Source organism: Aotus nancymaae, unplaced genomic scaffold (assembly GCF_030222135.1).
Source record: "Aotus nancymaae isolate 86718 unplaced genomic scaffold, 86718_ANA_hifiasm-v0.15.2.pri h1tg000092l, whole genome shotgun sequence".
Classification (NCBI taxonomy): domain Eukaryota; kingdom Metazoa; phylum Chordata; class Mammalia; order Primates; family Aotidae; genus Aotus; species Aotus nancymaae.
In genome coordinates, this window is record NW_026988507.1 from 12,798,968 (window position 1) to 12,825,779 (window position 26,812).

At 41.3% G+C, this 26,812-nt stretch overlaps 1 protein-coding gene across 4 annotated transcripts in view; it reads left to right on the forward strand.

The window, feature by feature from the left end:
* The window catches only part of PKP2 (plakophilin 2), a 114,266-nt gene that overhangs the window by 60,176 nt on the left and 27,278 nt on the right, over positions 1-26,812 (forward strand). For all 4 annotated transcript variants that reach the window (XM_064369867.1, XM_021673782.2, XM_064369865.1 and 1 more), the window contains exons 6-9: positions 1,381-1,558; positions 19,787-19,904; positions 22,069-22,233; positions 23,162-23,335. In XM_064369867.1, coding sequence (XP_064225937.1) covers positions 1,381-1,558; positions 19,787-19,904; positions 22,069-22,233; positions 23,162-23,335 — 635 coding nt within the window. The remainder of the gene's footprint in view (positions 1-1,380; positions 1,559-19,786; positions 19,905-22,068; positions 22,234-23,161; positions 23,336-26,812) is intronic.

The following is a 26,812-nucleotide window of genomic DNA, read 5'->3' on the forward strand; positions in this document are numbered from 1 at the left end:
CTCTTCTTCTCCTTTTCCTGGGCATTAGTGAGGTAGGGTAACCTATTGCTGTATGAAAGATGATGAGGCGGACCAGGCAGTGGCTTGTGCCTGTAATCCCAGCGCTTTGGGAGGCTAAGGTGGGCAGATCATTTGAGGTCAGGAGTTTGAGACCAGCCTGGCCAACATGGTGAAACCCGTCTCTACTAAAAATAAAAAAATTAGTTGGGCATGCTGGCGGATGCCTGTAATCCCAGCTATTTGAGAGGCTGAGGCAGGAGAATTGCTTGAACCCTGGAGGCGGAGGTTGCAGTGAGCTGAGATCACCACAGTGCACTCCAGCCTGGGCAATAGAGCGAGACTCAGTTTCCAAAAAAAAAACAACGCAAGATGACAATGTAACATTACACCTGCTGGGAGTCCCTGGAATATCAAGCAGTTGGTGTACAATCTTCCTTCCACTGAATCAGAAGGATTTGAGCTCCACATTTCAAAGAAAAATAAATCCTAAATGTATATGCCACTTTTATTCTCTCTCAGTACCCAGCGTCAGTCTCTATGTCACAGTATATGCCTTGGAAAGTACAATATGCTATTTTCTCAGTTTCCTCTGGATTGGCCTATGTGGTCTTTCTCTTTAGTGTGGGAGATTCAAGAGGATAAAGAAAATTTAGTGAGTAAATAGGGTACTAATCTTCGAGCAGTGCTTAAGCCATACAAATTGGCAGATAGGTAAGATGCTCCAGACTATTAAAGAAAGAACACGTGAGTTAGCCAGAGTAAATTGCTGGAGGACACGATTCTGTCATTGGGTAGCAGTCAGTAACATTAATTGGTGATGTTGATCAGCTTCCTGTTGACAGGTGTGGAGAAAGGCTTTCTGCAGGCCCTCCCTGCTCTTACTGGGAGGCACAACGTCGGGTGAAAGTTACAGCCAGTAGGAAAGGAGGCAGGAGAGATATTTTCCCATGTGTATCTGAGGGAGAAAAAATATGACTCTTTACAAATGTTGAAGTTTTAGTTACAATAGGACCATTTCAATCCTCCCCATTGGTGAGCCCAGACTTCATTTTCCCAGTCGGGTCAGCTTTATGCTAGGGCCCTTTAAGAGAAACAGCAGTAAATGCTTATGTCTGGCTTTCATTTATATACCTGATTAATTTAAACGTGCACAGTTTGTATCCTGAGCCATTTTTTTATTCATGCAGGTCAGCCTCCATCACTATCTAATGAGTTCTAACAGGGTTCTTCCAGTTGAGAAAGGGGTTGTCCCCAAATCCCCCTCCCCAGATTTTTTCGGGACTAGTGATAGCCCTGGAGTTGATGGCCGTAACTGAAATTATCAGCAGTTATTTTGGTCCCACCCTACACTGTTTTCATGGTAACTCTGTGCTTTTCTAGGTTTGTTGTGGAATTTGTCATCTAATGACAAACTCAAGAATCTCATGATAACAGAAGCATTGCTTACGCTAACGGAGAATATCATCATCCCCTTTTCTGGGTGGCCTGAAGGAGACTACCCAAAAGCCAACGGTTTGCTCGATTTTGACATATTCTACAACGTCACTGGATGCCTAAGGTAATGCGACCTCTACCCTGCCCTGATAGAAAATGTAATCAAAAACTAGGTAGCCCCAAGGACGTCAGGATATATTCTATCTTGGATTGTTTCTGTAGTTACACAGTTTGTTTGTTTGTTCATTATTTTATTTATTTTTGAGACAGAGTCTTACACTATTGCTGGGCTGGAGTGCAGTGGCATGATCTCAGCTCACTGCAACCTCCACCTCCCTGATTCAAGCGATTCTCCTTGCCTGAGCCTCGCAAGTAGCTGGGATTACAGGCACCTGCCACCAAGCCCAGCTAATTTTCTTTCTGTTGTATGTTTTCTTTTTTTAGTAGAGATCAGGTTTCACCACGTTGGCCAGGCTGGTCTCGAACTCCTGACCTCGTGATCTGGGGCATGAGCCACCACTCTTGGCCCTTACTTATTTATTTTTAATTTTTTTTTTATTTTTGAGAGGGAGTCTTGCATTGTCGCCCAGGCTGGAGTGCAGCGGTGTGATCTCATCTCACTGCAACCTCCGCCTCCTGGGTTCAAGCAATTCCCCTGCCTCAGCCTTTCGAGTAGCTGGGACTATAGGCATGTGTGACCACACCCAGCTAATTTTTTGTACTCTTAGTAAAGAGAGGGAGTTTCACTGTGTTAGCCAGGATGGTCTCATCTCCTGATCTTGTGATCCACCTGCCTCAGCCTCTCAAAGTGCTGGGATTATAGGTATGAGCCACCGTGCCCGGCCTACACAGTTTAGTTTTTGAGAGATTCTGTTTGGATGCTGAGAGAATTTATTATGGTAAGATGTTTATTTTATCTCCATAGTTAATCACACAGTAATATGTATCAAATTCCAATTTTGTGTAAAGCATTATGTTAGCTACTGAAGGCTATACAAAGATGAATAAGAAAACCCTTGGCTGGGTGTAGTGGCTCACACTTGTAATCCTAGCACTTTGGGAGGCTAAGGCAGAAGGATCACTTGAGGTCAGGAGTTTGAGACCAGACTGGGCAACATAGCAAGACTCTGTTTCCAAACAAAAATGGAAAAACTAGCTGGGCATGGTGGTGTACACATGTAGTCCCATCTACTCGGGAGGCTGGGACAGTGAATCCCTTGAACCCAGGAGGTCGAGGCTGCAGTGAGCCATGATTGCGCCACTGCACTCCAGCCTGAGTGACAGAGCAAGACCCTATCTCAAAAAATATAAAACAAGAATATCCATAAGGAATGTTCAGTGGAGCAGGGGACATAGATAAGCAAGTGAACTAGAAGACAGCTACAGTGAGATGTGTTGGAACAGCAGTTCTCAAAGCTGGCCACAGGCCCAGCATCACCTGGAAGTTGTTCGAATTCTCAGGTCCCACCCCAGACCTCCTGAGTCAGAAACTCTCGAGGTAGGGCCCAGCAATCTGATTTGAACAAGCCTCTGGGTGACTCTGACAGACACTGAAGTTTGAGAACTAGGATGTCAAAGGTGCAAGTGAAGCGCTGCGGGAATGCAGAATGAAGGGCCGTTCATGCCGTCTGATGAGATCTGAAAGGCACTAGAGAAGAGGGGTCAAGTGAGCTGGACTATTTTGGTAGTCAGAAATTCCCTAAAGATAAAAGGACCACATTCTTGAAAGGCGTAAGAAGTGCCTAAATGGCCTTCTTTGAATCCATCTTCTGTACTGTCCATTAAATCTGCTTTTCTAGTACACTTTTGATCCGTCACTCACATTCTTAAACACATTTCACGCGTTAAAATTCCTCTCTCACTCCCACTGCCTTACCACATAAAACAGAGTTCTTGGCCGGGCGCGGTGGCTCGCGCCTGTAATCCCAGCACTTTGGGAGGCCGAGGCGGGTGGATCACGAGGTCAAGAGATCGAGACCATCCTGGCCACCATGGGGAAACCCCATCTCTACTAAAAATACAAAAATTAGCTGGGTGCAGTGGCGTGTGCCTATAGTCCCAACACTTTGGGAGGCCAAGGCGGGTAGATCACAAGTTCAGGAGATTGAGATCATCCTGGCTAACATGGTGAAACCCCGTCTCTACTAAAATACAAAAAATTGGCCAGGCGTGGTGGCACACGCCTGTAGTCCCAGCTTTGGGAGGCTGAGGTAGGAGAATTGCTTCAACCCAGGAGGCAGAGGTTGCAGTGAGCAGAGATCACGCCACTGCACTCCAGCCAGGCAGCAGGGCAAGACTGTCTCCAAAAAAAAAAAAAAAACACAGAGTTCTTAGTATGGCAGATGTATCAGGACTCTTTCCATTGAAAATGGCAGAAACCGAACTTAAACTTGCTGAAACAAGTAGGAGTTCATTGGCCCATGCGGCTGAGACACTGCAGGTCACTCGAGGAAGTGAAGGAAGTATACCAGGAGCCATGGCCATTTCCCCTTTTTGGGACAGAATTCAACATTCCTGGACTTACTCTTTTTCTATTTGTATCTCATGTCTTCTTGCTCTTTTTTCATAGTGGGCTCATTTCTTTATTCTTTTTTTTTTTAAATGCCTCATGCAATTATAGTGGGCTCATTTTCTGCAAATGCAAACAAGCCTTCTCTACTGAGCAGATAATTACAGGCAGCCCCTTGCTTAGCCACACACACACAAAAAGTGCACATCTTTCTTCAAATGATCGTGCCAATCACAGGGAAAGTTTTTGTGCTGGCCTTGCTTCAGAAAGGTGCACATATTTTGAGCCACTGTTGGCCTGGATTGGCCAAGCCTGGATCAGATACCTGCTTTGATAGCAAGGACAGCAAGATGTGTTACTATAAGAAAAGTGGAAGAACTTGCTGGGCGAGCAAAACAAAAATGGGAGCCACCTTGGTCAGTGACAGCATACACAGCCTTTCTCAGTCTATCCACAGCCTCCATTACCACCTTTCTTCCCACAAATGTACTTCACACCCACCGAAGTACTTGCTTTTCCTTAGATGTCATAGGACTTTTATATCAAGACTTATTTAACTTTTTTTGCCTGGTAAACATTTTCTATTAACTGCTTATTGAATACTTAATCTCCTAATCTTTTAACACCAGAGATAAAGTTCATGGGAATTCATAGGCAAGTCCCCACTGTTACTGATTTTGTCACATTGCTGTTTTATGATAGTTGTTTACATATCTCTTCTACTATTAATAGATTATGAGTGCCATAAAAGCTAAGCCTATGCATTTAAAAAACATCTTTAATGCCTAACTCTTAGCAAAGTTTTCAGCATATAGTAAGTAAAGTATTTGAATAAATGAATGAGTGAAGAAATGAAAATGCATGGTGACTTAGGTGAATAATCAAGTCTGGTAAGAGTATGGAGTTTGTGATATAAAAATAATGAAACAGAAATTGGAAACATAGGCTAAAGCCAGATTGTGGGGATATTGAGGATCATATTAAGAAGTTAGCTTTTTTAAAAAATTTTAGATCCAGGAAGACACATACAGGTCCGTCACATGGGTACATTGCATGATGCCGAAGTTTGGGCTTCTGATATTCCCATCACTCAAGTAGTGAACTTAGTACCCAGTAAGTGGATGTTCAGCCTCTCCCCTGCTCTGTGTCTCCCTGCTTTTGAAATCCCCAGTGTTTATTGTTTCCATCTTTGTGTCTAGCTCCCATTTTTAAGTGAGAACATGTGATACTTGGTTTTCTGTTTCTATCTTAATTTGCTTAGAATAATGGCCTCCAGCTGCATCCATATTTCTGCAACGGACATGATTTCATTCTTTTTCCATGGTGCATGGGTACCGCATTTTCCTTACCCAGTCCACCGTTGATGGGCACTTAGCCATGTCTTTGTTATTGTGAACAGTGCTGTGATGAACATGTGAGTGCATATGCCTTTTTTTTTTTTTTTGAGATGGAGTCTTGCTCCATTGCCCAGGCTTCAGTGTAGTGGCACGATCTTGGCTCACTACAACCTCTGCCTTCTGGGTTCAGGCAATTCTCCTGCTTCAGCCTCCCGAGTAGCTGGAACTACAGGTGTGTGCTACCACACCCAGCTAATTTTTGTATTTTTAGTAGAGACAGGGTTTTACCATGTTAACCAGGATGGTCTTGATCTCCTGAGCTCGTGATCTGTCTATCTTGGCCTCCCAAAGTTCTGGGATTACATGCATGAGCCACCGCACCCAGCCTAATGTTTGTATTTTTAGTAGAGATGGGGTTTCACCATGTTGGCCAGGCTGGTCTCAAACTCCTGACTTCAGGATCCTCCCGCCTCAGCCTCCCAAAGCGCTGGGATTACAAGCATGAGCCACTGCGCCCTGCTGCATGTGTCTTTTTGGTAGAACAATTTATTTTCCTTTGTATATACACCCAGTAATGGAATTGATGGATTGAGTGGTAATTCTGTTTTTAGTTCTTTGAGAAACAGGGGTGAATTTTTTACTTCTGTAAGCAAAATTAGCTAGTCTGGAGGACAGAGATACGATAATTTTTATGGGAAGAAGAATGATAGTATCAACAGGAAAGGTGTATTGTGAAGCTGAAAATCTAAAGGCAACGATGTTAGTTACGAATCTCTTCCTGCAGTCTCCCCTTATGATTGATGAGTACAAGATGTATTGGTTGGGTGTAGCAATGCCTTGGTTGGCACATTTTTCAGAACATGTAGCTGAATACACTCCAGTCAGAATAGCACCATTTTAAACAGTGTTTGAAAAACAGTCCAAACTACTCATTTGAACTTCAGCTTCCCAAAGCAGAATATAGCCAAAATCTGGGAAGTGAGTACCATAATACCAAAATGCCCATTCCAATTTTATCTGTGTAGCTCATTTATAACAATAATAGCTAACATTTATTATTGTTATGTTCTAGAAATTGCTCTAAATGCTTTCTGAGAGTTTTCTCAGTTTATTCTCAGCAGCAGCCCCTACAAGGTAGGTTTTCCTCATTTTACAGATGAGGAAAGAGGCTCAGAGAGATTGAGTGACTTTTTCCTAAAGTTATGTGGCCAGTAGTAGACAGAGTCGAAATTCAAATGCAGGAAGCTTGTCTTCAAAGCCCCAGGTCTTAGTCAGTGTGCGAGATACGTTAGTATTTGTCAAATGTCCACAGACTGTGCTTTTGTGGATAAAACCCCTGCCCTTCGTAGTCTCAAGGCATCACAGGGTCATTATTGCCAGTTTACAGGCATATTCAGTTGTCATTATGGGCATTGTATCCGCGTTTCGGTTTTCTGTGCATGTAGAACTCTGCACTGCATTTCTTATAATCAAAGAAGATGCAAAGATGAAGCATATGAAATAGGACCTCTTTCCAAGATAGGAGATGGCCTTGTAGATGACTTCAGGGTAGATGTCATGATGAATAGAAAGGCCACCAGGAGAATATTCAGGATATGAGTCAGAATGTAAAGAAAGACTTCCATGGAACCTGCATCACCAAGCATTAATTTCCAGGATGTAGAGAGGTGTCTGCTGAGGAGTTGCCCATTTATGTCTCCAGCTCACTCGTAAAACATTTTAAGACAGATGTTGACTGACTCTAGTAAGAGTTAATCTTATAAAAATCATGAATGTTAGCAAATATCTTAATTGCCACAAATTCATTTGTGTTATTTTCTCCCCAAATGTATTCAGAGCTGACAGTGAACTGAACTGAGTAGTATTTTGGGCATTGCGTTTGATTTAGATTAAATTCTTTCAGTCTATTTTGGAGAAAAACTTGTGCCTACACCAGTGGTTTTCTCCATTTACTGGACTTGACACTGAGATTATTTCTGGTCTGCATGTGGCAATGGTGCTGAGTAAATCTGCTCTGCAGGTAAAATGTTTGCTTAACTAATGAACTTGTCGCAGTGACTTCAGTTCTGCCCACCTGAAGCTTCCAGGGTGAGATCACTCATCTAAGAGAAAAAAGACTAGCACTGTCAGCTACACCATCTTGAGGATGTATCAGATCGTTTGTCTTTAGGATGAACTTGTGCCTGCAGCAGCATTGACCACAGGCTTTGGTGGTTTCTTTGGGTCCCTTTGGAATTAATATACTTTTCACAATTGAAGTCACTCACTGCAAGGTGATGCAAATTTTGCAATAGGGATAACCATGTACCCACGTAAGTTTCAATTTTATTTCTTAAGTAATACCACACTAGATTGATGAATGGTAAAATCGAAGTTAGGAGAGGAAAAATCAATTGTACTCTCCACAATGTGTTGGAGCCAGCAAGTGAGAGCGATTCTTGGCATTTCAGCATAATTCCGTATTCAGTGACATCATGTTGGTAGCTTAAAACTAGCCATGATGGGAGTATTTTATTAAGAAATTGGCAGACACAAGCCAGGCACTGTGGTGTCTGCCACTAGTCCCAACAACTTGGGAGGCTGAGGCAGGAGGATTGCTTGAGCCCTGAGATCCAGCTTGGGCAACAAAGACCCATCTCTAAAAACAAACAAAACAAAGAAAAAACACTACACCCCTAACCAGCCCCAGAAAGCAGGTTGTTAAACGTTTATCAGCACACTGCTAGCACTGAATTTCCGTTAGTTGATTTATTTAACATCAAAATGTAGATAACTAAGGTATAGGCATATTTCTCCGTAAACATTCCTTTTCAAAGAAGAAACAATCCCTTTGTTTTCTTGGACAGTATAATGAAACTTCAGCATGTTTTCTGCTTTCTTTTTTTCCTCCTCTCATTTTCTTTCTTCTTAGTGGAGAAAACCTGCTAAAATATCTCATTTTCTTTTCACAGTGTCCTTTATTTACTTGGAGTAAGAAGTGTAACTTAGTTAAAATATGTATTGCGATTATCAGATTACTTTTCTAAATATTTCAAATTCCAAAATATTTATATAATAAGCTTAGAATTTTAAATTACCAAATAAGTAATGGCTGTCTTCTTTAATTCTATACCCCCTAGACACAGCCCCCGCCCCAACACACACACCTATTGTGAGTCCCTTTTTTTTCTATTTAGGTAGAATTCATACTGCCCCTCACAGTATCGGTTCCTAGGGAACTGGTGTGACTTGACTGTTAACTCTGTTTTCCCCATCACTGATTGGGAAACCTTTGGATGTAGCATAAATAAAACCAATGGTTATTATTCAAGATAAGTCTGGAAATTGTCATTTCTGCCTATTATCCTTATAGCTTCTTTCCTCTTCTTTCTTTCCTTCTTTCTTCCTTCCTCCTCCCCCACTCTTCTTTCTTCTCTTAAAGGACAAGAAGTGGAAGCAATCTCGAGGTAATAAATTAAAATGTCTCAAGGCTCAGGCAGACACTTAAGTGGGCAGGTGTAAGAACACGAGGAATGGTAGGGGCTCTGTCAGACTAGAGAAGGGAAAAAATGCTTGCCCCAAGAGCAGTGAGCATCAAAGTTTTGGAAAACACTTCAGGTCAAAAACAAACACATCTAGGCAGCTTCTGTTAGTGGCCTTATTCTTCAGGTGAGGAAATTAAGTCCCCAAGACTCTTCCACAATTATAGAACCAGCTATCAGAAACTGGAGAATGACAGCTAGTCTGGCCCTCTTCGGGTTCTGCTACTGGTCTGCCTTTATTCTCCTTCTTATCCAACCAGTGCTGTTATTCCTTGAGCACTTGCTGAAGGTCCGCTCTATCCAAACCACTATTTAAATTTCTGAGATTTCAAAAGGGAATGGGACCTATCTTTGCCCTGGAGGAACTCTGGGTTTAGTGAAGGAAAGAGAAACCCGAAGAGGTCATGACAATGCATTTGGTAAGAGATTTAAGAGAGGGATGGATAAGCTGTTATCAAAGCACTGAGTTGATTCACTAATTTTGCCTTGGGAGTTGGGAATTTTTTCTGGAGAAAGTCAAACCTAAGGTGCTGTTCAAGGATGAGTAGGTGTTTGAATGTCCCTCTCGGTCTTCAGTACATCATTCTGTCATTAGGCCATCTCCAACATTCTTAAATACTATAGTCATATTAAAAATGAATTCAGGCTGGCGCGATGGGTCACGCCTGTAATCCCAGCACTTTGGGAGGCCAAGGCAGGTGGATCATGAGGTCAGAGTTTGAAACCAGCCTGGCCAGCATGGCAAAACCCCATCTCTATTAAAAATACAAAAATTAGCTGGGTATGGTGGCAAGTGCCTGTAATCCCAGCTACTCGGGAGGCTGAGGCAGGAGAATCACTTGAACCCAGGAAGCGGAGGTTGCAGTGAGCCGAGATTGTGCCTTTGCACTCCAGCCTGAGTGACAAGAGCAAGACTCCATCTCAAAAACCAAAAAAACTGAATTCATAAAGCCTTGAAAGTCATTTTCCTGAGTTACTATAGTTTGTTGACCATCTGCTTATGAGAAAGGCTCATAAAATTGCCACCTTAAGATAAAGGTGCAGTTGCTTTGTGAAGGCCACCCCAGAATTTGTCATTACACATTTTAAAACATTCCTTTTTCTCAATGCATTTTATGCCTGTATATGCTGGTTAAAGAAGAAAAGCAGTTCGTAATGCATTTCTCCTACAAATGACTTAAACCTCACTTTTTCCACCTGTCATTGTATAGTAAATGTGTTTTGAATGTATAATATCTTTCTTTTTTTTTTGAGACGAAGTCTCACTCTGTCACCTCAGCTGGAGTGCAGTGCCATGATCTCGGCTCACTGCAAACTCCCGCTCCAGGGTTCAAGCAATTCTCCTGCCTCAGCCTCCCGAGTAACTGGGATTAGAAGCACTAACCACCACGCCCGGCTAATTTTTGTATTTTTAGTAGAGAAGGGGTTTCACCACCTTGACCAGGCTGGTCTTGAACTCCTGACCTCAGGTGATCCACCCGCCTCAGCCTCCCAAAGTGTTGGGATTATAGGTGTGAGCCACCGTGTCCAGCCATATCCTTTTGTGTATTAAATTTTATTGCTTAAAATCACTTAAATTCTTAAACTTTAATTGTCTCTTCTACTGGAAATCTAGGTGGACTGGGGAGTCATCAGAGGAAGCAAACTGTACTTCTAGAAAGAAAGGCTGTAACTGTCAGTCTTGTTCCTAGTTAGTCACAGAGCTAAGGACATACTGTTTGGAATATCAATACTCTCTGGAAAACGAGTGTCTCCATGTACATTTTTTGAGACGGAGTTTCGCTCTTGTTACCCAGGCTGGAGTGCAATGGCACGATCTCGGCTCACCGCAACCTCCGCCTCCTGGGTTCAGGCAATTCTCCTGCCTCAGCCTCCCGAGTAGCTGGGATTACAGGCACGTGCCACCGTGCGCAGCTAATTTTTTGTATTTTTAGTAGAGACAGGGTTTCACCATGTTGACCGGGATGGTCTCGATCTCTTGACCTTGTGATCCACCCACCTCCCAAAGTGCTGGGATTACAGACTTGAGCCACTGCGTCCGGCCCCATGTACATTTTTAATGTATTCAGTTACAACTGTCCTCTCTAGCACATACACACCAGAAAAACCACATACCAAATATAATTTTTAATGTATATCTTGGTTCCAAACTTTAGAAATTTACGCATCTACATTTTCATAATTAAGCGTTTTCTTTTTTTTTTTTTTTTTTGAGACAGAGTCTTGCTCTGTCACCCAGGCTGGAGTGCAGTGGCTCAATCTCAGCTCACTGCAACCTCCGCCTCCCAGTTCAAGCGATTCTCCTGTCTCAGCCTCTGAGTAGCTGGGATTACAGGCGCACACTACTACGCCTAGCTAGTTTTTGTATTTTTAGTAGAGACAGGGTTTCACCATATTGGCCAGGCTATTCTCAAACTCCTGACCTCATGATCCGTTTGTCAGATTACAGGCGTGAGCAACCGTGCCTGGCCTATATGCATTTTCGTTCTGTTTACCATTGCTCATCCATGTCTTATTCTGAATACTCATGATGGAAAAGGACTCATTTGGTCTAGCCTTGTGCATAATCCCAGATAATTAAGAAGATAATTAAATGAAGGTCTAATTTTCTGGACTATCAAATAGCCATTTTTCTTTTTTGTAAGAATGTAGACCCCCAAAGAGGCCAGAACTTACTGTTTAAAATCACAATCTAAATGCATTTACTTCTGGAGAATAATTTACCATAAAACTAGAAGTATAATGCTGGATGAGACAGTGTAAACAAAATGGAAACTTGATGAAAGTATCTAGATAGTTCAGTCCAGAGATTGACTTTTCCAGAAATAGAAAGACAGTTGAATCATCAACTTTAGCCTCCATTATTTGGCTAATTATTTAAACTCTTATGTTTCATGTGTAAACATAAACAATATGAAGTTCATAAATAATGGAACTGGCAATATTTCTGATGTTACACTGTCATAACCAGTCATATTTTCTGTTGGTTACTTTAGATATATAAACAAATACATGGTTTAATGAATTAAATTACTTTGTAAATTTTTCTTTAAGTACATTTAAAAGGTGGAAGTTGTATTTTAATGGGTAAATAAGATACCGATTTTTAAAAATGATTGTTTTATGAACTAAGCCTTGGGGTTTTACGACATTGTTTTGAAATGATTTCAACAGTTCTTAAGTTGTTAAAGCAAACAAATAAAATCAAAACAAGGCCGGGCGCGGTGGCTCACGCCTGTAATCCCAGCACTTTGGGAGGCCGAGGCGTGACCATACTGGCCAACATGACGAAACCCCGTCTCTTAAAAAAAAAATACAAAACTTAGCTGGATGTGGTGGCGTGCACCTGTAGTCCCATCTACTCAGGAGGCTGAGGCAGGAGAATTGCTTGAACCCAGGAGGCAGAGGTTGCAGTGAGCCAAGATTGCGCCACTGCACTCCAGCCTGGCTCCTGGCAACAGAGCAAGACTCTGTCTCAAAAAAAATAAAAAAAAAAAAAAGAGTACATGTCTCACTGAGCTCCCCAAGCAGCACATCTACAAACACTGACCTCTTTGCAAAGGTCCTTGTTCTTCAGACTAACATTTTCCACTGTCCTATTCATATCTTTACCAGATTGGCCCAGATTGAAAGATACTTTACAGAAATTATGTAACACTTTTTGCTAAAGAAACTCTTTATTCTTCTCAATCAGTGCATAAATATTGACTGCCTGAAAATACATGAATAGGAATAATACAGAGGAAGAAAAACCAGGAAAGGAAACAAAAGATTGATTTTTACTCATTATATCAAGTGGACTCTTCTTGCCGGGCTTTCTTAATCAGTTAGCTTATGAGTTGAGTCTTGGGCAGAAAAAGGAATTCACAGGAATGTCTTTATCAGAGACTTTTAATACCATCTTCATGTTTAAAGACAGATATCTGTGTATAGCTCAAATTGGTGTTTTACAAACTATATTTTGTGACACTGAAAGTCTTTTTCCAAAAAAATTTAAGGCTATCATCATAGTCAAAATGACTATTAAAAATTTTTTTTAAATTCATGATTATAAACAGTGAGTGGGTTGATACATCGGGATAAAGCAACTGATGACTCTGTAACTATCCTTTGGTTAAAATCTGTGCCTGTCTTGGAGGTACAGACTATCTGAGCATCGTATTATTCTACTCTGGATCTTAAGCATCTTTATTATTCCTAGTCTGACATTTCAGACATCTGCTTTACGTGTCAAGAATGCTTATTCAAGTTGCAGTCGCTCTTAGGTATATCTTTAAAATTACAGTTTTCTGTTTATAGTTAATTTTAAATGGAATTTGAGATTCTATCCTACGTAACATATTCTAGCTAATTAAGAGGAAATTAATGTAGATTAACCAGATGATTAATGGCCAAATTATTCAGAATGCTTTTGGAAAACTAAAGATGCAGGAAAGCAGAGCTAAAGGATTTTTACGGTTAGATTTTTCTCCTCCACCACCTTCTAGTTTCTTGATGTGTAATAGATGACAACGTATCTTTTTCCATTCATTTTACTTGTCCCAAAAGGACCAAGATGTGTGGGCTGTAGGGCTTTGTTCTACCTCCCATTGTTGCTGTTTGCAGACTGGACAGCTGACTTTGGCTGATGTTTGCTGATACCTTCAGGAAATAACGTTGACTTCGGAGAGACAGACAAGCCCTTCTTTTGGCATCGAGTTTTCTTCCTCTGCCAGTTCAAATGAGGCTCCCCTTTTGTTGTGTGCAACCACAGGCTGCCTGTGCTGCTTCTCTTAGTTAATCACAGACAAGGCCCAACTGTTTGACGTGTATCAGGTCAGAGTTAAACAAAAGCCCAAGCCTACATCTCAAATAACAAGAGGAAGAGGGCTGCCTCCGTATCAGCTGATGTCTTATCAAGTGCCTACTTAGTCTTGGAATAGCCTCTGATTTTGCCTACCAAGTGTTTATCTGACTGGTACACTTAGGGCTTACTGTAAAATTTACATTATGCAGTATTAGGAAACCCATAGCTGTGAGTGATGTGGGCATAATTTTTTAAACCCATTGAGGTGATCACTATCTCAGAGTGCTGATTAAACCTTTAAGGCTGGTCCCAGGCCAAGTGTGGTAGCTCACACCTATAAATCCCAACACTTGGGGAAGCCAAGGCAGGCATCACCTTAGGTCAGGAGTTCGAGAGTAGCCTGGCCAACATGGTGAAACCCTGTCTCTACTGAAAATAAAAAAATTAGCTGGGTGCAGGGGCCACACTTGTAATCCCAGCTACTCAGGAGGCTAAGGAGAGAGAATCACTTGAACTTAGGCGGTGGAGGTTGCAGTGAGCCAAGATGGCACCATTGCACTTCAGCCTGGGTGACATAGCGAGACTCTATCTCAAAAAAAAAAGAAGAAGACCAGTCCCACAGCCACCAAGCCTTGTATACGATGCACACTCATAACTGTATGTTAGTAGAAAACCATACCCATTATCAAGTAGCAGTAGCCCCATTTAAAAAAACAAATTTTGTCTGGGAGTGGCGGCTCACGTTTATAATCCCAGCACTTTGGGAGGCTAAGGCAGAAGGACTGCTGGAGGCCAGGAGTTCGAGACCAGCCTGGGCAATGCTATGAAACCCTATCTCTACGAGAGATAAATTCACAGAGCATGGTGACATGAGCCTGTAGTTGCAGCTACTGAGGAGGCTGAGGTGAGAAGATCCCTTGAGCCTAGGAGGTAGAGGCTGCAGTGAGCTGTGATTGAGCCACCACACTCCAGCCTGGGCAACAGAGTGAGACTCTGTCTCAAAAAAAATAAAAAAGTAAGAAACAAAAAAAAATAAAAAATAAATTTCTGGGCCAGGCACATTGGTTTACACCTGTAATCCCAGCACTTTGGGGGCCAGGCAAGAGGATCACATGAGGCCGAGAGTTCAATACCAGCCTGGGCAACGTAGTGAGACTCTGTCTCTACAAAAAATAAATTAGCTGGGCGTGGGGGTGCATACTTACAGTCCCAGCTACTCAGATGGCTGAGGTAGGTGCACCACTTGAGCCCGGGAGGTTGAGGCTATAGTGAGGCATGATCATGCCACTGCACTGCAGCCTGGACAATAGAGTGAGACTATCTCAAAAAAAAAAAAAGAAAAAGAAAAGAAAAAAGTTCAGCCTCCTAAAGTTACTTATTTTGTCTGGTGGTGAAGTGTCTTGAAAATATGCACTCTGATGTTATTGTTCCCCGCCATTTTCACGTCCTGGAAACTAACTGTAGCCTTTTACTTTAACCATGTCATTCAGTTCCTTGTTTCCCCAGGGCAGCTGACCACACACTATACACTGAGCTTGGATGTTCTGCGTTGTTCAGTGCTGGTCGATTAGGCATATCTGACAGCACCGCTGCACATAGCCACATACAGACTACCTTATATCCCACCTTATACGGAAGAGCCGGTAACAATCCTGTTAGAGCAGTTCATTCTGATTTTAATTGGGAATCACAGGTCAGAACTTCCCAGAATGAAATTCTAGGGTTCCATCATGCTCTTTGTAAATTGTCTACCATAATGTCTAGTGCAAGCACTAAATTGCAGCTGCTTTTTTTTTTGTCATTGCCCATTCTTTGGTTTACCATATTAATCTAAGATTTAGTCACACTGTCAGCCTGAACCATTAACATACCATTCTTCCCTTTAATTCTAGCAAGGTCCAGGGTGTTGTTTTCTTTTCTCTTTTCCACTGTGACACTCAGGAATGTGTGAGATAAGAGGTCCTAGAGGGAGTCAAAAGTCACAGATTTGCTGTCTGATAAAACATCTGAATCCTCCTAAATATGTGAAGCTCTGTGACCATTTCAGAGATGCACAGAGGTTCAGATTCTATTTCTTCCCCCATTACAAGTCACATTGCAGGAAAGATCCTTCCCAGTATCAAGCACTGACCACAAGTCAAACTGCTGTCTTCCCATTTGGGACCAGTGGAGGTGAAGAACTCCAAATAATTCTGCCTTTATGTGAAGAATAGTTTGTCTCCTTCCTCACTCCCCCGTCTCCTAAGACCCCGGCCCCTTGCCTTCAACCTCTAGTCCAAGGACCTGTTTTTAAATCTCAGTATATAACAGTATACAGTTTTAGTTTTCTTAAAGGTACCCAGATATTTACTCGGACTTAGGCTTCATGATACCAGGGGAAGTAAACCCATCATTTAATCAAATCCAAACGACAGGCACTAAATTGCACATTTTCAATATATTCTATTGGTAACTTTGATAAGCAATTTTTATTAACTCCCATGTTTGTATGCTCATTCTCTTTTAATTTTCAATAAGGTAATTGTTTCAGTATATTTCAGTTACAGTTTTGAGATTTTTTTCTATTGAGCCTTCATTGGATAATGTATGGGAAACTAATCAATGAATAATTCTTAGGATTCAAGAGATACGTTGTAAAAAAGATCAATTCTGCCTAAGGATAGCCATGTTAATCTTCTGATTTCCACAACCTTAAGTACTAGCTGTTAAAAAAAATACTTTAAGATGGATATATCATTTTCTACAATTATTGGTTATTTTCAGGGTGGTGCAGTAACAAATTACTTTCTAATGACTTCTGCTCATGGATGAATCGTATAAAGTAACCTGCCCTTATCATTCATATTTCTGTGTAGTTGAGTAAGGTGGGAACTATTTTTGATATGCAGGAGCAAATACTAAAGCAATGGGATTCCATGTACTTTCTGTCAACAAAGGTATCAACTGTCAGAAAACCCTGATAAGTCCCATTTCAAGCAAGTAGAGTCTGGATAATACCAAACAGCAAGACAACTGTTAGTACTTGTGACCTGGCAGAACTGCCAACTTGACTTAGCATTCTAACCCAAAATAAACACCCTGGAGTTAAACAAAGCTAAGTCATCCAACTGCAAGGTATGTAGTGGGCTTAGCCCATAAGAAAGACCTTTTGATTTGTCAAAGCAATTTTAAACTGCTCCCATTTATCCAAGCCAGAGTTCGAAAAGGCCAAAGGGAAGCTTTTAAACATAGGATAACATTGTGTAATTGGGGCCATATGGTGTTTGCAGACTGAATGAGTGCTAGATGGGGTTTGCTCTGTTCTAGGCCACCCTGGGTGCAGAATAAAGAACAGCCCTCTTTTTCTGAGTTTACCACTAATTTGCTGTCACCAGGAAAAGTAACAGAAACTCTTTTGGCTTCTGGTTTTTCATGTATAAAATAAGGAGACTGGAAAAGATGCTTTTTCAGTTCCTGTCAAGCTTCTGAAGTCCCATGATTCTTAAAGGGCTCACAAAGTAGATAGAGAATCTTGGTTTAAATGATCATTTCTTTGAAAAAAGTTAAGTAAAAGCATTGTTTTATTTCCAGCTTATAAACCAATGAACAAAGTGTCTGAGTTTTTCAGGTACAGTAAAAATTAAATAAGGAAGTAGAAGTGTCAAATAAGAATCAGAGTCAGAGAGAGATTTTTGTTAAAAAATTTCATTGTATCAATTCAACAACTATTACGTTGCTACTATATTGTTAGTTTTAGATATGTTAGTCTTATCTCCTCAACTGTGAGGTTGAATCATGAAATTGCTATTTTTGTGGGTTAAAACAATCAGGTTTTGCCCGTTTCCAGAGTTCAACCTATAGATGTGATCTCAGTGAAATTGTATCAGTAATATTGTGTATCTTACCCTCATTCCCTTTAGTTCTTGATATAATGCTAGGCACATTTTGTTTCTTTGACAACTGTGCATTAAAAGCAGTATTTTGGGGCAGAAGGCATTTTGGAAATCATTTATGTTATGTTGCTTTATTTTATTTTATTTTTGTAGACAGAGTCTTGCTCTGTCACCCAGACTGGATTGTAGCAGCGCAATCTCGGCTCACTGCAGCCTCAACCTCCCAGGCTCAAGCAGTCCTCCTCCTCGGCCTCCCAGGTAGCTGGGGCTGCAGGCACATGCCACCATGCCTAGCTAATTTTTTGTATTTCTTCATAGAGAAAGGGTTTAGCCATGTTGCCCAGGCTGGTCTTGATCTCCTGGGCTCAAGCAGCCCTCTTGCCTTGGCCTCCCAAAATGCTGGGATTACAGGATGAGCTACAACTTCTGGCCTATATGATTTTAAAGATGAAGAAAATAAGGCTCAAATATGCCTCAGAGTTGTAGTCCTTTTTGATGTTCAAAATGACACTAACACATTACAAACAAAAAGTATCAAACGTATTTTGGATATTCTACCTACCAGTAAAAGAAACTGATCCCATACATTTTATAGGGACAGTTCTTTTTTTTTTTTTTTTTTTTTAATGTGGCTGAGTGCTCAAGGTAATATTATATGATTATGAATTCATGGAGTAGATTACCTTGATTCTAATCCACCTGATTAGAGTCTAGCTAATTGCATGGGGAATCACTTGTGAAATATGAGTAATATGCTCTGTTGCCCAGTAGTGATTTTTTTTTTTTTTTTTTTTTAAGAGAAAGAGAGAGAGAGAATGGGGAGGAGGAAAAAGGAAGAGAAAGAGGGAGAGAGAATGGGGAGGAGGAAAAAGGAAAAGAAAGAGGGAGAGAGAATGGGAGTATTGCTTTCTTGCCCAGGCTAGAATGCAATTTAGTAATGGGTATTGAAAACCTCTTGTATACTGATAATTATACTTAATGATGTAGTCAGGAAGGAATAAGGGAAGAAGACAACAAACAAACAGCCAACCAACACCTCATTCAAACCTATGAAATGCCATGTGACCACTGAGGAGTGATTCACCTCCAACTATACAGTCACCCTTGGAATAGGTGTGAGGCGGCAATGCATGCTCCGTGTATTTGAAGTGGAGAGCTCCACAAATGTTCATCAAGTTTACTTGTTCCGGGTCCGAGCCCAAGTCCTGAACATCCCCGTCAATTCTCTATCTCGTTGATCTATAGAATCGTTAGCTATTCTTGTTACATTGATCCCCCCACCATCATGTAATGTCCTTCTTTGCCTCTTTTGATCTTTGTTGCTTTAAAGTCTACTTTATTAGAGGCGAGAACTGCAGTTCTTAACAGTTAAAGTTGGGAATAGAGGTGGTTCTCACGTTCTTAAAACCTGAAGGCACTATTCTTTTGTCATTCTTGTTGACTGAGGTGTTGACACTTTTGGGAAAAAAAATATTTTTAAAGAGTTAATGCTAGTAAGAAAAACTTAATCTAAGGGAAGGTGGTAACAATAGTCCCAGACTAGAAACGTGATCAGAGTGTGCATTACCTTCCTGTGTTTATAAGTTTCATTTCTCTATCAGCAAACAACTTCCAGTTATAGGTTTAGTTACTGTTTATAGAAAGGTGTCAGGCTTAGCAAAATTAGAAAGAGACTAAGTGTAAAGATTTTTTATAGGTCATACTTTTGACCAAAGTCTTATACACTACAGACTCTTTCATGCTTTCTGTAACATCTTTCTGCCATTTTAATGATAAAATAATCATATTTTAGAGCGTCTGATTTAATATTTGTCAATAATTTGTATAAACTTCAGGTTATACTGAAACTTACAAAACCACTAAGAAGATAATCCAACACACTGTCTTTACAAATGAGGAAACTGAGCCCCAGGCAACTTTAAGTTACTTAAGAGTTAAAACGTGGACCAAATTGGGACTTGGCGTCCAGTATATTATAATGTCTAATGTGCCATTTGCTGTCGTTAGTTGCAAAACATTTGCCTCATATCCACACTCAAAAATGGAATGAAGATTAAGTAAATAATGTTTTGATCGTGGTACTTGAAGTGAAGTAGACAAAAGACTTATGACACAATTATGTGTTGTTTGGAAATATTTAGAAAGTGTGCTCCTAGTTGATCCGTTAGGCAGTCAGTGATTTGCTGACCCCAGGGCAAGTCTGTCACACTTTTCAAATTTGCCAGTTTCCAAACACCTGGAAGAAGCATCAAGTAAAACTTCAGAACAAAGCCCTGTGAGATACACAGCCTAAGACCTACGTCTTTTTGTTGATTGTTTTCTGATAGAAACATGAGTTCTGCAGGCCCTGATGGGAGAAAAGCGATGAGAAGATGTGACGGACTTATTGACTCACTGGTCCATTATGTCAGAGGAACCATTGCAGATTATCAGCCAGATGACAAGGTGATTCAAGAGTTAACCATCTCACATACTGAATTTCCTGTTGTCTTACTAAGATGTTTCAGAATATTCTTTTTTTTTTTTTTGAGACGGAGTCTCACTCTGTCTAGGCTGGGGTGCAGTGGCATGGTCTTAGCTCCCTGCAGCCTCTGCCTCCCAGGTTCAAGCAATTCTCCTGCCTCAGCCTCCTGAGTAGCTAGGACTACAGGCGTGTGCCACCACGCCTGGCTAATTTTTGTGTTTTTAGTAGAGATGGTGTGTCACTGTGTTGGCCAGGCTGGTCTCAAACTCCTGACCTTGTGATCCACCTGCCTTAGCCTCTCAAAGTGCTGGGATTATAGGCGTGAGCCACCGTGCCCGGCCCAGAATATCCTTAAGATAGCCGCTTGGTTTTAGATTTGTTCACTGAGTCATTTGCTGAGCCTAAGATTCTCCATTCGTGCTTAGAAATATTAAAACCTATAGACAGACAGACAGGCTCCAGTGTCTGTCTGTCTAACCACACTATATGGCTATTTGAAAGAAGCCCAAATACTACATGTTCAGCAATGAATTTTAATTTATCTCATTTTTCATCCCCAAACTTGCTGCTTCTCTTTATAATCCTTTTTATTTATTTATTTATTTATTTATTTTTGAGACAGAGTGTTGCTCCATTGCCTAGCCCAAGCTGGAGTGTAGTGGCGTGATCTCAGCTCACTGCAACCTCTACCTCCAGGGTTCAAGCAATTCTCCTGCCTCATCCTCCCAAGTACCTGGGATTACAGGTCCACGCCACCACTCCCAGCTAATTTTTTTTCTTTGTTTTTTTGTTTTGTATTTTTGAGATGGAGTCTTGCTCTGTAGCCCAGGCTGGAGTGCAGTGGCGCAATCTCGGCTCACTGCAACCTCTGCCTCCCTGGTCCTGGTTCAAGTAATTTTCCTACCTCAGCCTCCCAAGTAACTGGGATTACAGGCACGAGCCACCATGCCCAGCTAATTTTTGTATTTTTTAGTAGAGACGGGGTTTCACCATGTTGGCCAGTCTGGTCTTGAACTCCTGACCTCAGGTGATCCACTGCCTCGGCCTCCCAAAGTGCTGGGATTACAGGCGTGAGCCACCGCACCCGGACTATAATCCTTAATAATCATCATCCACCAAAAGAAGATAGAAATCTGAGTAATCTTGGACTGCCTCCCTTCCCTCTCATCCATATCCACTGGGCAACAAATCGTGTACTTTCTACCTCTGAAAAGGCTGTAGTTCTTCCACTGCCCTTTAATGCTTCCACTGTCTTCCTGCATTGTACATCTTTCATGCCAATTATCGCAGTAGCCTCTTAGTTGGTCCCTATAAACAGTGTCTCTTCCTCTTCTCCAACTCAACATGGCTAGTAAGTCACGTATCTAAGATATAGAGTTGTTCTGGACACACTCTTTAGAAAGTAAACTAAAAAGAGGCCAGATGGTGGCTCACGCCTGTAATCCCAACACTTTGGGAAGCCGAGGCAGGCGGATCACGAGGTCAGGAGTTCAAGACCAGTCTGGCCAATATGGCAAAACCCCGTCTTTGCTAAAAATAAAAAAATTAGCTGGGCGTGGTCACACACGCCTATAATCACAGCTACTTGGGAGGCTGAGGCAGGAGAATCACTTGAACTCAGGAGGCAGAGGTTGCAGTGAGCCGAGATCGCAACATTGCACTCCATTCTGGGCAATAAGAGTGAAACGCCATCTCAGGGAAAAAAAAGAAAGAAAGTAAACTAAAAGGACTCTCCATTGTAATCATCCAGGTGTGGTGGCGTGCACCTGTAGTCTGAGCTACTCAGGAGACTGAGGCAGGGGAATCGCTTGAACCTGGGAGACGGAGGTTGCAGTGACCCAAGATCGCGCCACTGCACTCCAGCCTAGCGACAGAGCAAAACTCCATCTCAAAAAAAAAAAAAAAGACTCTCCATTGTTTAAGAAATTTAGCCTCTACTTCTTAGCATCACACTCCTGACCACTCGTGATCTAACCTTAGCTTTTCTAGCCATGTTCATTGCGTGTCCCCCAGGCAACCCACAGTTTAAGCACACCCAGTTGCATCTGGTAAACCTTGTAAGAGCTAAAGCCTATGTCCTGTGATAGCACACCTGAAAAGGATACCCATATGCATACGATCGATATTCATGGCCTGTTTTCTCAGGCCACGGAGAACTGTGTGTGCATTCTTCATAACCTCTCCTACCAGCTGGAGGCAGAGCTCCCAGAGAAATATTCCCAGAACATCTATATTCAAAACCGGAATATCCAGACTGACAACAACAAAAGTATGGGATGTTTTGGCAGTCGGAGCAGGAAAGTAAAAGAGGTACACTGGGAAGTTTTTGAAAGAATGAGAAAAGGGGGGAAAGATTAAGAGAGAATGTGTATGTTTGTGTGTTTGTCTAAGTACTTGGTATATATCGGCACTATTTTAAGTTATTTTAATTCTTACACCAACTTTTGAGATGTGTATTATTAATACCCTCATTTACCAGTGAGGAAACAGAGACGCAGGAAGATTAATTTTCCCGGAATAATTTAGCAAATAAGTGGAAGAGATTGAATACAATCCCAGGCAGTCTGGCTCCAGAGTTTCACTGCTTTCCATTGAACCATACTGCTTTATGCCTTATAGCTTAGGAAATAAGCTTAAATACGCATAGCCAATTGTATATAAATTGTTTTTATTGAAGTCAGCCCTGATATTTGGCTTTGGGCATTCTAAAAACAAACTTTGGACATACTAAAAGCAAACCTCATAGGAAGGAATACATATTTATTTCCATACTGATATGGAAACTGAAAGAATGTAACCTCTTCTCCTTCTCTGAGTATCTTGGTATTTGTGGAGACCAACTGGTAAATTTAGAACCCTGGTGCTATCCTGGACACTTTCACAAGACTCTGAGGGAACAGGCCTGTTTTTCTTATCTACAGGGTTGTGACTAATTTAGCTTTTAGGTCAACAGCAGCCTGAAAACCATTCTAGAATGGCCTATGCTTAATTTTCTGAATTTTCTCTCACTGTGAAACATCAAGTTAGGGGTGTGGAGTGTTATTAGGAAGAAATAATCATCATGGGCTAAAAGTTAAGTGATTAGAAATTATATGTGTTTGCTTTTAAAAATTCTATTTCAGGGGCTTCTTGTGCAAATTATGAGTCTAGACGGTATTTCTGGTCTCTTGGTTTGAGTGTGAAACTGTAACCATCACCTGATGTGCATTAATTCTGGATTCCTTTTGTGTGTGGTCAGCAATACCAGGACCTGCCGATGCCAGAGGAGAAGAGCAACCCCAAGGGTGTGGAGTGGCTGTGGCACTCCATCGTGATAAGGATGTATCTGTCCTTGATCGCCAAGAGCGTCCGAAACTACACACAGGAAGCATCCTTAGGAGCTCTCCAGAACCTCACGGCCGGAAGTGGACCGGTGAGTTCTGTGCTTCATTTCCTACTTTTCAAAATAATGATATTGTAGACACATCTACATTAGATTAAAAGTGAGGTAAGAGAAAATGGTTTCTTACTTTAGTCAAGACAATTCTTAGAAATTACAGAGGATTTCGGTCTCAGCTTCTGCAAAATCAAGTCAGTACAGTTACAGATCTCAGAATCATGCCTTAAACTGGTTTAAGCGAAAAAGAGGAAATTTTTCACTTACAGAACTGAGAAGTCCAGGGTGGGTCTTCTTTCTGTCATAACTGGACTCAGGGGCACCAGTGATTACAACTGTGACTCTCCTCATCTCCGTGCTTGGTTTTCCTCTGCTGGTTTTGTTCTCAAAGGCTCTGTCTGTAGGGTCACAAAGACAGCCATGGATTATTTCAGGCTTACATTTTATCAGCCCAGTGTCCCCCACAAGAAACAAACTACCATTTTTCCAGTAGTGTTGTTAAGAAGTCAAAGAATATGTCTCACTGGCCTGGCCCATTTCGGAACCAGCACCTGTGTCTGTGAGGCTGTGATGTTCTCATTGGTCAAGTCTGGATAATATGCCCAGATGTGAACCTCCAGGGGACGGCTTTGATGGGATGAGGGCCACTGCCACTTGTACCACAGGACTGAAAGGGTAAAGGAGTGCTCACTAATGGAAAATTCGACCGTTATTACCAAAGGAAGGAGGAATAAATGCTGGGAAGGCAAAAACAACAGCAGATGTCTGCTGCAGTATGGAGTTGGAAAGGACATCTGTGCTTTTGTGTCCTAGAAATTCAGCTACAAAATAAAAAGCTGATCCTCTTTCCAGATGCACCTGCTTTATACCAGCAAAGTCAAAATAATTAAAATGGTAAAAGCGTATTCCCTTCCCCATGTATTTTATAGCATTCTTATATATTAAGGTATTCTATAAGTATTTACTGATTTAAACTAAGCTCGTGTTCTTTGCCTTGGTCAGGTCATGAAATGATTAGAATAATCTCCCCCCAAATAGCTCATCGTCCGTCCAGTCTCCAGTTATCTCCGTAGAGAAAAGCACTCTCATCAGTAGCAAAAGATACTTGTTTTATTCGAGAAACCACATTTAGGCTTTAATATGTGTGTTTACACAGAAGCTTGTTCTCCATTTTGAATAAAATTGTGAAATGCTAGAACTAGCATTTCTCTTCCCTTAGCATTGTGGTTAAGAATGCAACCAAACTTCCATCTGTTTGGCTTTCTGCAAACTGTACTTGGTTACACTGAGAGACTGAGAACTTCCAGGGAGCCCTTAATAACACAGGGACACTAATTAATTATGTTATTTCCCAGTTTCCTATGCTAGGTTCCCAAAAACCATTTCTTTTACTTTTTTGAACTACAGAAGCTCTCTTATTAATTCCCAGCCAACATAAAAGAAAATTAAATTGGGGTGTGGGGGTGTGTTTAAGCTTGCTGTGGTCTGAGTCTAGTTGAATATAAGCTAAACCTTTAAGCTTGGATTTTAGCCTCCTCCATTCCAAGAGCCTCCCACAGAATCTAGACCAGGGGTGCTTTCATTTTCCTGAGGATGTGGTGATATTTGTGCCACTTAAGCTCTGAATATGTACTGTATTACGTAGTTCCTAAGTTCCTTCATTCATCTGCTGAACAAACATTCCTTTGAGCATGTTACATAACAGACACTAGCAGTCATGGTGTGGGTTACACAGCAGAAAATAAGACAAATCCCTGTGTTTGCTAATAGACTAACTGGGATGAATAACAAAAATTTAAAGTACTAGGAAAAATTTAGGGTGCCAGGTCCGTAAACAGCACACGTAAGGAAGATATCTTCATAACCGCCCTAATTATATCAAAGCATTTAGAAGCATACCTAGCCTTAGATATGACTATTGGCTATTTCCCTCCCTTTAGGAGGGAGTGTTTAAGGGGAAGCCTACACTCCCTACTAAAGTCAGGGAAATAGCCAATAGTCATACCTAAGAGACCTAATAGGCCATCCCTAAAGGGAAGCTTACACTAAACGGATATTGATTCATACCCAAGGTGGTTAGAATTGAACTTGACTAGAGATTTATAAGAGAAAATCATTAGCAGCATGGGACAAATATGAGGCCCCTTTGTCCTTTTTTTTTTTGAGACAGAATCTTACTCTGTCGCCCAGGCTGGAGTGCAGTGGCGTGATCTCAGCTCACCTCCGCCTCCCAGGTTCAAGCAATTCTCCTGCCCCAGCCTCCTAAGTAGCTGGGATTACAGGCTACCACACCTGGCTAATTTTTGTATTTTTAGTAGAGATAAGGTTTCACCATGTTGGCCAGGCTGGTCTCGAACTCCTGACCTCAGCTGATCTACCTGCCTCGGCCTTCTAAAGTGCTAGGATTATAGGCATGAGCCACCACACCCAGCCTTTCTTTATTCTTTTAAGTTACAAGATGCTTTTTAAAATTTTGACATACGTGTCCTTTTTAATCAGTACTTTTCCTGTTTTTGTATGCTTAGATGCTATGATAAAGATCTCTGGCTTTATAATTTCAAACAAGGAATCATTGAATAGGAAAATATGAAAATTAGATTATACACATAGTACCAGAAAATATCAAGTCCATGGCCATATGTTTATAACTGAGATAGCACTGAGCAGTTAATGACCATGTGCCTTACATGGCAAAGAACTCAAACTGAAATAAATAGCTTCCTAAAAGACAGATTATATAATTCACATACAAAATTATGACAGTCATTTATAGTTAGTAAAAGTACATTAATTTAAGCTTTACTAGTTCAGACATAATGGTCATTCTAATAGCAAAAGGATGGAATAATAAAATTTATTTATGTAGCAAACTCTGTAAATATAAATTAAAAGATTAAACATTGCATAGTAAAAGTTAAAAGTCATTGAAATAAAGTTTTGTTTTTTTTTTCTTTTTTGAGATAGAGTCTCATTCTGTTGCCCAGGCTGGAGTGCAGTGGCACTATCTCGGCTCACTGCAACCTCTGTCTCCTGGGTTCAAGTGATTCTCATGCTTCAGCCTCCCAAGTAGTTGGGATTACAGGCATGCGACATCACACCCAATTAATTTCTGTATTCATAATAGAGACAGGATTTCACCACGTCAGCCAGGCTGGTCTTGAACTCCTGACCTCAAGTGATCCACCCACCTTGGCCTCCCAAAGTGCTGGGGTTACAGGTGTGAGCCACTGCACCCAGCCTGAAATTAACAGTTTTAAAAACACTTAATTTAATATCGATTGGAAAAAATGAAACATGGACTCAGCAGCCCCCAACCTTTTTGGCACCAGGGACTGGTTTCATGGAAGACAGTTTTTTCACAGACTAGGGGCTGGGGAGAGATGGTTTCAGGATGAAACTGTTCTACCCCAGATCAATTAAATCCTTATAAGAAGCACACAGCCTAGATCCCGCCATGTGTGATTGGGTTCGTGCCCCGTGACGATCTAATGCCACTGCTGATCTGACAGGAAG